This window comes from Aaosphaeria arxii (genome assembly GCF_010015735.1).
Source record: "Aaosphaeria arxii CBS 175.79 unplaced genomic scaffold BU24scaffold_4, whole genome shotgun sequence".
Taxonomy (NCBI): domain Eukaryota; kingdom Fungi; phylum Ascomycota; class Dothideomycetes; order Pleosporales; genus Aaosphaeria; species Aaosphaeria arxii.
Window position 1 is genome coordinate 267,041 of NW_022983477.1, and position 12,676 is coordinate 279,716.

General features: G+C 50.6%; 7 protein-coding genes and 1 non-coding gene across 8 annotated transcripts; 3 read left to right on the forward strand and 5 right to left on the reverse strand.

The window, feature by feature from the left end:
• The first annotated feature begins 79 nt into the window (after positions 1-79).
• BU24DRAFT_175078 (eukaryotic translation initiation factor 5) lies at positions 80-1,818 on the forward strand. Its single transcript, XM_033521559.1, has one exon. The coding sequence runs from the start codon at positions 200-202 to the stop codon at positions 1,475-1,477; it is 1,278 nt and encodes a 425-aa protein (XP_033383632.1). The 5' UTR covers positions 80-199; the 3' UTR covers positions 1,478-1,818.
• Positions 1,819-2,056: 238 nt separating this feature from the next.
• On the reverse strand, positions 2,057-3,293 carry BU24DRAFT_491558 (uncharacterized protein; the record flags this gene model as incomplete). Its single annotated transcript, XM_033533806.1, has 1 exon — positions 2,057-3,293. Exon 1 carries the CDS (start codon positions 2,906-2,908, stop codon positions 2,057-2,059), a length of 852 nt encoding a protein of 283 aa, XP_033383633.1. The 5' UTR covers positions 2,909-3,293.
• Positions 3,294-3,359: 66 nt separating this feature from the next.
• Positions 3,360-5,132, reverse strand: BU24DRAFT_441102 (FAD/NAD(P)-binding domain-containing protein). Its single transcript, XM_033530414.1, has 2 exons — positions 4,879-5,132; positions 3,360-4,831 (listed from the first exon to the last, which is right to left on the reverse strand). Exons 1-2 carry the CDS (start codon positions 4,954-4,956, stop codon positions 3,563-3,565), a joined length of 1,347 nt encoding a protein of 448 aa, XP_033383634.1. The 5' UTR covers positions 4,957-5,132; the 3' UTR covers positions 3,360-3,562.
• A 214-nt stretch (positions 5,133-5,346) lies between these two features.
• BU24DRAFT_491560 (NAD(P)-binding protein) lies at positions 5,347-6,844 on the forward strand. The gene is made up of 3 exons (XM_033533807.1): positions 5,347-5,530; positions 5,587-5,835; positions 5,904-6,844. Exons 1-3 carry the CDS (start codon positions 5,510-5,512, stop codon positions 6,708-6,710), a joined length of 1,077 nt encoding a protein of 358 aa, XP_033383635.1. The 5' UTR covers positions 5,347-5,509; the 3' UTR covers positions 6,711-6,844.
• Positions 6,845-7,110: 266 nt separating this feature from the next.
• BU24DRAFT_421600 (alpha/beta-hydrolase) lies at positions 7,111-9,596 on the reverse strand. Its single transcript, XM_033527762.1, has one exon. It carries the CDS (start codon positions 9,368-9,370, stop codon positions 7,523-7,525), a length of 1,848 nt encoding a protein of 615 aa, XP_033383636.1. The 5' UTR covers positions 9,371-9,596; the 3' UTR covers positions 7,111-7,522.
• BU24DRAFT_t47 lies at positions 7,196-7,286 on the reverse strand. The gene has a single exon. It is a non-coding gene; the product is annotated as a tRNA-Ile (tRNA).
• A 1,354-nt stretch (positions 9,597-10,950) lies between the features above and the next one.
• Positions 10,951-11,421, reverse strand: BU24DRAFT_461549 (uncharacterized protein; the record flags this gene model as incomplete). Its single annotated transcript, XM_033531897.1, has 1 exon — positions 10,951-11,421. One exon carries the CDS (start codon positions 11,419-11,421, stop codon positions 10,951-10,953), a length of 471 nt encoding a protein of 156 aa, XP_033383637.1.
• Positions 11,422-11,660: 239 nt separating this feature from the next.
• Positions 11,661-12,569, forward strand: BU24DRAFT_480093 (uncharacterized protein). The gene has a single exon (XM_033533106.1). It carries the CDS (start codon positions 11,668-11,670, stop codon positions 12,502-12,504), a length of 837 nt encoding a protein of 278 aa, XP_033383638.1. The 5' UTR covers positions 11,661-11,667; the 3' UTR covers positions 12,505-12,569.
• Positions 12,570-12,676: the final 107 nt, after the last annotated feature.

Genomic DNA, 12,676 nt, shown 5'->3' on the forward strand with positions numbered 1-12,676 from the left:
AACGGCTAGCCACCTGTTCCCAAGAGTGACCTCGAGTCCCGCAACCATATCATTCCCAATCCTAAACTTAGACTGCAGTAACTGCATGTCTCTTTCGGCCATCCTTAGCCTTCCAGACTTGCCTATACCCGTCCGTCCGCTCCCTCAATAATAAGACCACCAGCCAGTCTTCGATTCCCACATAACAACCACCGCAACCATGGCTACCGTCAACATTCGCCGCGATGTCACCGATCCCTTCTATCGTTATAAGATGGAGCGCCTCCAGTCCAAGATTGAGGGCAAGGGCAACGGTATCAAGACCGTCATCGTCAATCTGAGCAGTGTCGCCCAGTCGCTCGCCCGTCCTCCCTCTTATGTCATCAAGTACTTCGGTTTCGAGTTGGGTGCCCAGACCAACACCAACCCGGCCGACGACCGTTGGATCATCAACGGCGCCCACGACGCCTCCAAGCTCCAAGACTACTTGGACGGCTTCATCTCCAAGTTCGTTCTCTGCAAGAAGTGCAAGAACCCCGAGACCGATGTTAACATCAAGGACGGCCGTATCAACCTCGACTGCAAAGCCTGCGGAAAGATCTCCGACGTGGATCTGCGTCTGAAGCTCAGTTCGTTCATCTTGAAGAACCAGCCCAAGAAGGGAAAGAAGGACAAGTCCACCAAGAAGGCTGAGCGCAAGGCCCGCAAGGAGGCCGAGGCAAATGCCGAAGAGGGTTCCCAGAACGGCGGCAGCCCCGGCGACAGCGCCTCTGATCAAGCCGAGGAGAACGGCGACGTTGAGCTCGACGCTGGTAGCGATGATGAGCTCACCCGCCAGATCAACGAGGGAGCCTTGGAGCTTGATGACGACGATGAGAAGGAGGTTGAATGGTCTGTTGACACCTCCGAGGAAGCCGTCCGCGCTCGTGCCAAGGAGCTTCCTGACGACCTCAAGCGTGCCGTTGTTGTGGAAGAGGACGAGGACGGCGAGGGCGGAGGTAACAGTGCCTATGACCACTACGGCAAGTGGGTACTAGACACCATTGCCGAGAAGGGAAATGTTGATGCCCTCGATAACGTGGACATCTACCTCAAGGCCCAGGAATTCGGTGTGGAGAAGAAGCACCGCACGCTTACCGTCTTGGCCCAGACTCTCTTCGACGAGAACATTGTCAAGAAGAAGCAGGTGGAGAAGCGTGCCGCCGTCTTGAAGAAGATGATCACCTCTGAGCGCCACGAGAAGGCCTTCCTCGGTGGTCTCGAGCGTTTCGTCGGTAACGAGAAGCCAGAGCTTATCCCTCAGGTTTCCGCTATCTTGCTCCAGGTCTACGAGCACGACCTTGTTTCCGAGGAAGTCCTCAAGCCATGGGGTGTCAAGGCTAGCAAGAAGTATGTTGACATCAAGACTAGCAAGAGCGTTCGCAAGTCGGCCGAGAAGTTTATGGAATGGCTCGAGACCGCCGAGAGCGACGAAGAGGAGGACTCTGATGACGAGTAAGCGTACTGTACCACCTTCGTACCACCACTGCATTATCTTTAAAGTCCTTGCACTCATTTCCTAGAGTGTGCCCCTGGAAAGACTAGATGGGACTGGATTTGGAAGAACATTGGTGTGGAGTGTACCCGTTGCACGTATCCTTTCTCGGTCCTGTTTGTTCGTTGTCTCTCAACTCTTATTGTTGTTTGTTTTGTTTTCATTATGGCGTAAGGGCCTTATCCGCTCCTGATCGCCATTGCGTCTCTGCCTAGGCGGAATGTAATGCAGTCTGTCACTATCTTATAGCTAAACTGAAATTGGAACTCTCTCTCTCTCTACTTAGAATCATCTGTCTGATCTGACATATACATCTGTGAAGTCCTGAAGATTCGGTAGACATAGAATCATAGTGATCGTATTCTGCGTGCATAACGCCCTGTCATATTGTCTATTCAAGATATCTACCCACGGGACTGAGTTTATTTAACGTCGAAGCAGACACCATACCCCTCAATCCGCGAAAAGTTACATCTCTCACTCGCCATCTACCAAGCACGTCAAAGATGTACACCATCCCCAACCCACCGCCCCTCCCCAACCTCACGCCCACATCCCCCTAGGCCTCGGATCCGGCTCCCTCTCCTCACTCTCCACACTCCTCATCAACGCCTCCACCAACGGCCCAACCTCCTTCATATACACCTCCTCCGGCATCGCCCCCCTCTCCCCCTCCATTGCAACCAACTCAAAAACCTGCTCCCTATCCCAGAACGTCCACGTCCACCACGTCGCCTCCAGCACCGGCGCACCAGGCGCATCGTACCTATTCCAATGGTCCTCCTTCAGCACGAGCGCAACCACCCGATTACACCACGTCTTGAACCCGCCCTTCACGAGCGCGCCGTTGCGCACGAACCGCAGCGCGTCGACGCCTTCGAGCCGGCGGAGCAGCTGCACGACGTCGGCGGTGAAATCGGCCGGGTAGTGCCAGTAGCCGGAGGAGTGGAACACGATGTCTAGGGTTGCGAGGTGCAGCGTGGGCAGGTTGAAGGCGTGTTGCCGCCAGGTGCACATGTCGCGGAACTGGTGGGCGCCGGCGACGAGGCGGAGATGCCGGATGCTGGCGATTTGGTGCGGGTGGAGGGTTTTGGTGATTTGGGGCGCGAGGGGCGTGAAGGGGTTGGTGAGGGTGAAGGGGGTGTGGGTGAAGGCGAGGCGGGTGAAGTCGTGGGAGAATTGGTGGCAGGTGAGGAGGAGGGCGAGGGAAGTGGAGGGGAAGTAGGTGGTGTCGAGGATTAGGTGCGAGAGGTTGCTGCGTGGGCAGGCGGAGATGCTGTGAGGGGTTATGAAGCCGGTGTTTCGAGGTGGTGGTTCGAAGACGTGCTCCATGATGGCGAGGCGGATCTCGGGGGGAAGGCGTAGGAAGGGTGATGTTTGGTGGATTTGGGACATGGCTGCGGGTTTTGATGTCGTTGTAGTCAAGATAGCTCCAGTATAGGTACAACTTTAATAGATAAGTGTGGTTTGAATGGCGTCGTAGTCAAGCTGGGACAAGTATAGTTGTGGTGTTGATATATCGTTGTAGTCAATCGGGGTCCAAGTAGCTTGAGTATAGCTTCAGCGCTTATATCGCTATAATCAAGCTGGGTCCAGTACAGCTACAGTTTTAAAACGTTGTAGTCAAATTGAGTTCAATTGTAGTTGCGAACCTTGTATCTTTCCAAGACTGCAGGCCTTCGATGCATCAACAGGGGAGTGCGATCATTGACTTTGTATGAGTTGTAGTCGGAGATCTGATAAGAGAAAACGATGCCATCATGGACACGGCATGTTGATATAAACGTCGGCTAGGCCATGCGAGATCGGAACGCTAATCCCTGTGCGGGGTATAGTGAAACACGTGATATGATATGTCACCAATGGTGAGCTCGAGCTAGCTTCCTACTATCGTTTATACTCGCCTGGATCAGCTCTTCGAGAGTGGATTGTAAGAGAAACCAGTTGGCAGCCTCAAAGCCTCAAAAGTTGGATGGTCAAGGGCATCGTAGTCAGTCAACAGTCTCAAGACCTTGCTGATGTACAGCTGTGTAGCACTACTGCGACCCTTCAAACATCCTCAAGTGCCCACTCAGGCCAAACCTCCTCCTCCCTAGGCCTAGAAGCAAGATTCCGATCCTGGATATGCTCGCTGAGGGGTAGATCCTCGAATTGACTGCGACGGCCCATATCAACACCTCGTTTTTGTATCACTGAGGCATAAGCCATCGTTTCCCTCTTCCATTCCTTCCGTGACACTTTACCCCCAATCATGTCTGCTAGGATCATGGCATCAAAGCAGGCTTGACTCGTACTCGCCACTGTGTGCGGTCTGAAACCTGCAAGTGCATCGCCAATGAGAACGACCTTGCCATTGAGAAATTCATTTCTGTGCGATTTGACGTCCGTGATGGCTTGTACGAATGGCTTCTTCGTTGCACATACGATTTCCGCGAACTGTGGTGGCAATTTCTCCTGGGCGATCTGACGTTGTTTCTCCCATGCTTTTGGATTAGTCTTCCCTGGAGGCATCGTGATGCGATGTCTTTGTCCATCCACGTCCGTCATCAACTCCGCAAGGTCTGGTGATGGCTCGTCGAGACTTTTCGAGGGGAAGTTGGTGTAATAGACAAAATTGATAAGCCGTCTCCCAGTCTCCATGGTCCCATTCTGACCCGGTATGAGATATGCGAGAATCTGTATCCCCTTCGCATGGAAGAAGGTAAATCGCTCACTGAATGCTTCCCGAGCTTGATGTGACACGTCCTCCTCTGGTACAGTGCCTCGGAGAGCAACGTAGCCCGCGTACGTGCGTTCAACGTCTGGTTCGAAAAGGCTCCTGACTGTGGAACTTGGACCGTCCGCTCCCACGACAAAGTCAGCTGATATGACACCCTCTTTCCCTTCCACTGTCACGAACGATACTTCGACTTTATCGTCTCGCTCCGCAAGTCCTGTGACTCTGTGACCATGGAGATGTTTGACCTTGCCGTGACTGGCCTTTGGTGCCGGCACATCGCAATACTCGCTGCGTACGCCGTCGAAATTCGCCCTGAGAATGTAGTAAACGAGATCCCAGCTCGTCATGTTCTGCACCATATCCTCCTTATGCACCATCGCGCCATCTTTGTCCAGATATTGTCGTCGTTGTGACGAGATGGCGATCTGTCGACCACATCTGTCATAGCGCTTGAAGAATGCAAGTGTGTCACCACCTGTGACAATGCCCGCACCTTGGTTGTGAAGGAGCTCGGTGGGGTTGCGCTCGAGGATCGTGACGTTGTGTCCTAAATCCCGCAGAGCGATGCCAGTGCTGAGGCCACCCAAAGAGCCACCGACCTGATGTTGTAAGTAAGGATTTGATTGGCAAAGGAGCCTTTGCATACAATGACGATATCGAGTCGTCGTGTTTTTGCTGCCAGTACGTGAGAATGATCAGTTTCTTTAGTTTCGGACGACATCATAAGACGCGGTGTTAGCCAGGTTGTAGCAAAATTAGAAGGAAACGTATGATCATAGGGAATTATTGTATGGACATGATTTTAGATAATCTGCATGCAACGTGCTCAACTTGTACGAAGAGCGGATTGAGCAAACTCAATGACGTCCAGAAACTGCCGAGAAACTTCCAAATGCACCCGGGGTGCCGGGTAGAGAGGGAGGGTAAGGCTGCCCCTGCTAGTAATTGATGCCACTGGTAATGCATGCAGACTGCCTTCAGGTCACTAAAAAGACTGCAATACATTTTTGGATATCCAGTTTGCGAAGCCTTAAATAACTCTCAACGGGACACGGTGTATATAGACCTAGTCTGCAACTAGCCCGAGGTACCTTCCGGTGTCTGTACTGTACAACTACAACTCCAAAATTCATAGATTCCACTGCGCCCACGTGATCACGCCCTATGTCGTTTACATTGGGTTTAGACGAATGATTAGAGTGTAGTAAGCCTTCGATATAAAACAGAGAACTCTCTGAACGGAATTGTTCCGTTCGTAAATCATCCGAGGCGGCGAAATGGCGTCAGCTCTGGTTGCGGTGAACAGCACTCCTTTCACCACTCAAAAACACAAGATATACTAACGACAATGTAGATAACGGGAGCTAACGGAACAATTGGATATCATTCTGTGTTGCACGCACTTCGAAGTGGATATCGTGTCCGGTGCGTCGTGCGGCGGGAAGAAGCCGTCGAACAGATTAAGAGGGGGCCTTCGATTCGAAAATTCGAAGACAGCATTGAATATAGCATAGTACCTGACAACACCGCTCCGGGCGCATATGATGATGCGTTTTCTGGGGCGAAATATGTTGTTCATATTGCAGGTGTATGGCCGAAGCCGGTAAGCATCATTCTCCTGTCAACTTTGCTAGTAGAGAAAAGACAAGAGGAGACTAAAGGAAGACACAGAACTACCACCCCGACAACGAGATATGGCACCCCTTCGTCCAATCCCTAGAAAACGTCTTATCATCAGCAAAGAAATCCGGGACCGTCGCAAGGATCGTCGTAACCCAAGCAGGCGCCGGCCTCGTGAATCCATCCTCCCCCTCAACACCAGGAACATCCTTCACCAAACTCCTGAACGAGCACGTGCAGATCAATACGACGACAGCCGCTTTCCGCCCCCCTCTCGCATCACCGCACCACGCGTACTCCGGCGCAAAGGCATACTGCATGCAGTACCTCCAGTCGCTCCGGAAGGATCCCGACCTGCCGTTCTCTATCGTGCAAGTCATCCCTGGGACCGTCATCGGGCCGTCCGAGCTCATCACCTCGTCTGCAGACGCGTATGCTCAGATGGACCGCATGTCGAGGGCGTTGTTGTTCAGCGACCAGACGCCGAGATATGCGTTCGGGTTCGTTTCGGTGCTGGATTGTGCTCGCGTGCATGTCGAAGCGCTTTCGGCGAGCAATGTGCCGGATTATGGGATCCCGGATTACTTCGTGGCTGCGGCTACGACGCCTGCTGGGAAGACGGCCGAGGAGATCTGGACAGAGGTTGCCGACGTAATAGCGGAGAGGTATCCGAAGGAGGTTGCAGATGGGGTGTTCACAATTGGGAGGGATAGGGTGCCGAGTGAGATGCCGTATAGAGTTGATTCGACCGAAACTGCGAGGCTTTTGCTTGGAGGGAGGCCTATACAGGGGCTTCTTGAGTCAGTGTTGGAAGTCACCGAATGGTTTGTAAAGCTTAGATCGGAGATGGGAGCATAACATGTACAGATAACATAAACAGAAGTTTGTGTACGCTGTCAGGCGCATGAAACGTTTCGGTGCATCGATAACCATTGAAAAATGTTTTATGGCTTCACAGAATAAATTTCTTATTCATTTCTACCACCATGAGTAAAAATACATGGCGAAAGGATATTGATGCTTGGGCTATTATTGAATATTTACTAAATGTAGAAGTGATCATGATTATAATGCTACCTTGCATCGACTAATACATGCTGGATTAGTGCTTGCCAGAGTGAATATTCCATAAATTTGAATCATTTTCGATCGATTGATCATTAGTAGTGGTTGATAGCTAGGTGCTTACTCCTTCAAAAAAGTCGGTTATGTTCTCTTCCACACACAAAAAGAAATCTTGGCAGACAACTGCAGACGATGCCAGCTTCGAACGAACCAGTAACATAGATATATCGCCGGATACAATTGCCTCTGACATGTACAACAAACTAGCAAAAAAAGAATGGTCAGTACGGGGGTCGAACCCGCGACCTTGGCGTATCATAGGATGAATGCTATTAGCACCACGCTCTAAACCAACTGAGCTAACCGACCGTTTTTTCAACTGTTGTGTGCTTCAGCCAAAATTTCTTTGATTGTAAATCCGCACAGGAAAGAATAATTGAGAAAGAGACCACGAACCGTTTTCTATGTACGTGCCAGATTCTATATAGTCATTATAAAATAACCGAAAAAAACACCAACTAAGAAGAAAAGTGGATAAAAAAAAATCAATAACAACGGTAAATACGCCCGAGGTATCTATTCACTTCACGTCACGAAAATCCACTTCATTTGCGTAATCTGTCCATCCGATCTGGGTCCCGCCACCAGGCACAAGCATCCATCCTGATGCCCTGCTTGCCGGCAGTATCGACATCCCCTTCTATTTCTATCGCCGTGCCCAACCCCTCTAGACTCCCCACCACCAACTCCGAACCTCCGGTCCCCTCATAGCGGTCCCAGATCGGCGCGCTGTCGATAGAATACTTATTCGGGTCGCCGCTGACGACAAAACTCGCGAAGTAGCTCGCATACAGCGTCGAGATGTCAGGATACTGTACGTTCGGCACGCCGTTGAAGTAGGCGCCGTCGCTGGCGTGCGGGACCCCTTGCCAGTCTGGCGCCCAGTTCGGCGTGTTGAAGCGCGCTTTGTAGACGGGCGGGGAGCGGTCTTTGAGCTTCGATTTGGCCATCACGTCTGCGGTGTCTTGGACCGGGCAGATGTAGGAGTAGTCTCCGTATGCGGCGGATATGCGGTTGAATTGCGTGGAGATGGGCGAGTTGTGGTAGGGGCTTGTTTCGTTTTCTGGGTCTGGGTAGAGATCGATGAGGTCGGCGAGGTCGTCTTTGGTGAGGCCTGGGTTCACGTTTCCCATGAAGGCTGTGAATTGTTCTGTGGTTGTGAGGTCCTTGGGGGCGAATAACTTTCCTTCGTCTGTGGTGGAGGAGATAATAATGGGGACTTTGAAAAAGCTACCGTCTCTGCCAGAGTCTGATCCGCGTTTCTCGAGAAGGGGACCTGGTGAGACTGGTTGCCACGGCCAGGTGATGTTGTATTCCGAAGCCTTGTAGATTGTTTGCGAAATATGCTGAATATCGCTTGTAGGTGCGGCACGCAGGCACTCCAGCGCCTTGTCGTTTGGCGTAAGTGGACAGCTCAAGTATTCCATGAACTGTGTAAACTGTCGTTCATATATAGGGTAGGTCGCTTCTGGGAAAGTGCGTGCTATCGGCGAGCCAGATGACAAGATAGCTCTGGCAAAGAGCGGGTTTCCCTTATCGCCACGATAGTTGTGGAAAAGGTGTATTCCGACAGAGTGCGCACCAGCACTTTGGCCCCCGAGCGTTACCTCGTCAGGATTGCCGCCGAATTGCCCAATGTATTCTTGAATAAAATCTAACATCAGTCTTTGATCTAGAAGTCCTAAATTCAATAGATTCTCCTCTTCGAAAAGCTTCGATGGTAGGCTTCCCAAAGCGCCCAAGCGATACTGGAAGGTGACGACCATAATAGGCCTTTGGCTTTGCGCAACAAAAGCTGCCCCATCAAAACCTCTACCATTGCCCATAACAAAAGCTCCTCCATGGACGTAGGCAAAAACGGGCAATTTCCTCGAAAATGGGATACCGGCCGTGCGGAAAACGTTGAAGTTGAGGCAGTCCTCAGATTGGACATTCCACCCTGCGTTTTGGATACAGATCGGGCCGAACTTTACGGCATCTTGCGTTCCATTGAAAGCATCGGGCCATTTTGGTTGCGCAAAGCGCAAATCTTCCACGGGAGGTTTCGCATAATTAATGCCGAGCCAGGCATCGACTGGCGCGCGAAGCGCAGTCTTCGATCCGTACGTTGCAAGAATCTGCGTGCCTTTGAAGCTGCCGTAACCGGGCAAAGTAACAATGAGTGGCCGTTTCGGAAGTTTCGACCAAGGAACATTTGAGTTGCCGAAGCTCCAGCCAGACAATCCAAGAAGGAGAAAGACCAAAGGGAAAAAGGCCATAATCGTCGCGATCACGGTGCGCTTTCGGGGCGGCCAATACGGCGACGCAGGCTGTTGCGCGTGGAAGACATTATGTCCATCTTCCCTTTCCAGCAAGGGACTGCTGCTGTCGCGGCGGTCTACTTCTTCATCCATTTTTTGCGATATGTTGTTTTGCGGGTCTATGGAATGAATGCTGACAGTCTACCGAGGGTGTGGTGCGGAAATACCGCGAAAAACGGTCGTTGCTCAACGAAATCGAACATGCATAAACCCTCCAAAACGTCGCAAGCCAGCTGCGATCAATTCAGACGATGATAGAAACACGGTTGGAGTAGTGTCGTGTTGATGTTGAAAGATGGAGGTTGGGATTAAAGTGACCTGGATGACGTTGCGGGGGTGGATCATCAAGCACGAGCCTATAGTCACTGGAGTCAATTTCCCGATGCTAAACTCGATTGGGACGGTCATCACTGCAGGTCTTATTGCGTGCAGACGTTCACTGTCCTGTTCCAGCTCTCTCTAAATTAAACTCGATATCAACAGAATTGGATGAATGCGCTATTGATTGTTCATGAGACCATGCCTCAAGGTTACCATGATATGCTTTCTTGCTTGGTAGGATATGATTGGCAAAGTTTGGTCCCTGACCTGGAGCCGTCACCGTATGCAAGAGTTATCAAGCCGAGGGAATCTCCGGAGTCGAGTTCAGCAATGCCTTGTTAAGTGTCGTCTGAATTTATCGTCTCGTGCCTGGCTGATTCGAGGCTTTGAGCAGCCCGGATATTGTGCCGCATTATCCAATGTGTAGCTTGGCGTAACCCATTTTCGATCACGCATTGGTTCCTTGTTGTTACTCAAGATTGCGCCTGGCCTACACACACACGTGCTCTTCGGTGCCAAACCGAGAATCATGGACGGACCGTGTACTGCGAACAGGGAGGATCTGCCCTGAATCTTGGTTCTGGTGCAACCTCCAGCCACTTCGTCCCCGGAATGCTTGGGAAGACATCTGGTTTACGGCCAGTACATTGGCAAGTATGGATCCCCGCAGTTGACTCGCCTGCATACCCCCGAATTTATGGCCGCAACTTGCCGAGAACAAATCGAGTGGGTGTAGTTCGCTATCGAACCGGTTACATTCTCATTGGAGAGCGCATGCTCGTCGCCAGGATGAGTTCCTGATCTAGAACCGCCCCAAGACCTTTTCCACATATCCCAGACGACGAAAATGCGATAGTACTATTAATGGTAGCCAAAGGCACGAAGGCTCTGATGCATCAATAATCAAGCCAGGCCATATGCTATGCGAAGAGGAACGACCTGGTTAAGGCTCAGGTCGACAAGTACCTTGCAGTCTGTAAGATTCAGTATTCATACCCCACGTGGCTATTGGAACTAAGATCTGTTCTCCCTGTTTCACAAAAGTTTATCTTTAGTAGTCACCTGACGTTGTTACCGAGAAATCTCAAATGCAACATATGCTACCTCTATCGTGCAACTCACGAAGGCAACATCATGCTGAGTTGACCCACTTCTCCTGAAAGAGTAATAATGAACGAAAACACATGATTTGCCTGATATGAAACTAAGTAATGCCAATTGAAAAAGTAATAGTCGTAGTTCATTGATTCATGACCGTCCTCCTCCTATCATCTCGCTTCCCTATTCACATTAGTTTACATTGCGAATTCCAATGTGCCAATCTTAGCCTTCAACACCTCATTCATTAAGTTCTATAGGTTTAAGAAGATTTTTCCATCTTTAGACTTTTTACTAGGATCTGCGACCTTCCTATCAGGCACGATATACGCGCCTTGGGTTTTCGCTCTCAAGATATCATCGCTTGTAGCCGCAAACAGAGCGGGCCTACAACCTTCGTCCACCGAGTCCTTCATGAAAGGCCTAACTGCCTTTGCGCCCAACTTTCCGAAGGTATCGTAGGCTTCGACCGCATTCTCCTGTTGATCTATTCGGACACTTCCAGGACAGGTTGCATTGATCCACGGCTGATCTTCGTCTGCTGTTACAGGCCCGAATTGACCTGCCTTGATACGCTTGACGATCTCACAAACAAAGAGGATCTGAGCAAGCTTAATACGATTGTACAAGTAGGTTTCTCCGATATCCTGATTGATCTGCTGCAGGTTCTGGAAAGCGGTTGACGACGGGGCAGCGCGATACAAGTCCGAAGACTGCAACACCATGCGGGAGGGTGTTGTCGTCTGCAACGCCGGAAGTAAAGTAAAGACAAAATGCGTGTCGATGCTGTTTTCAGATTCGTTGTAAACTCCTACACCTGGACAAGCATGGCTTATTAGTCCGTTCAGTCGGTCGAGCTCCTTCGCTAATGCTCATGCCACTTCTTTCGTCTATTTCAAGGATTCGATATTACATTGTCTCCATTCGACCTTGCTCGCATCACCCCTTTTGGCTAAATCTGCCTGTGCTCCATGGTCAAGTCACTCGTCGATTGCCGCACCATTCAGTTCTCTAAGCTACGCGAGCTTGACAGATTGGGGCCTGCTGTCGACTTGAGATTATACCAAGACGAAGAGGGACAGCAGAGAAAAGTGGTATTCAAAATTTATGCCACTTACAAACCCAGACCAATATCGATGTTTTGGCCTGAACTACACCTATTCCACAGACTGCCGCCCCACCCCAACCTGCTTGCTCTGGATCGAGTTGTCTTAGAGGATATCGAGTCTCGGGTGATAGGGTTTACTACAAGATATATTTCTGGCGGAACTCTCGACAATATGGCTATAGTCTTCCGACTAGAATGGCTAAAACAGCTCCTTCAAGTGGTCGATTTCTTGAATCTGGAGTTGGGTGTTATGCATCAAGACACCGCACCCCGAAATATCCTCCTCAACACCGAAACAGACAAGATCCTGCTATACGATATCAACTATTCTGCGAGCAAGAAGGATGACCAGCTTGTGGATCAAGACGATGTGGCGGGCGTTACTTTTACATTACATGAACTCATCCCTGGCGACCAAAGCTTCACTGCTGGTCACCAACGCAGGAATGGAATCAATATGGTGCGCGATATGCCAAATTGGATTCCCAAGCGTGAGCTGAATGCAGAAGTGTCAGAATTTCGGCGCGTTCTGAACGACTGGACTATGAAACGAACAGCTGATGGAAATATGATGGAGCGATATTTGAATGCAACATCACCAATATTAATACCCGAAATGCCGACCCCACCTGATTATGAAATACCAATTTCCTACGGAGCGACTGCAAATGGAGAACCGGTATGGGATACAGGGCCTTGAAAAGAAGTGATGCCCTTAGCCTAGGTCGATATTGCTTCTCTTGGACTCGGCCTCCCCAGTGTCGGTCCACACTCAGCAATGGGCTTGGCAAAGCCGATGACAATGCAGTGGAGGCTGACCCCACGGAATCCGTCCTCGAAGCTCGTTCGTAGCCTAGCATGCCCATGACTTC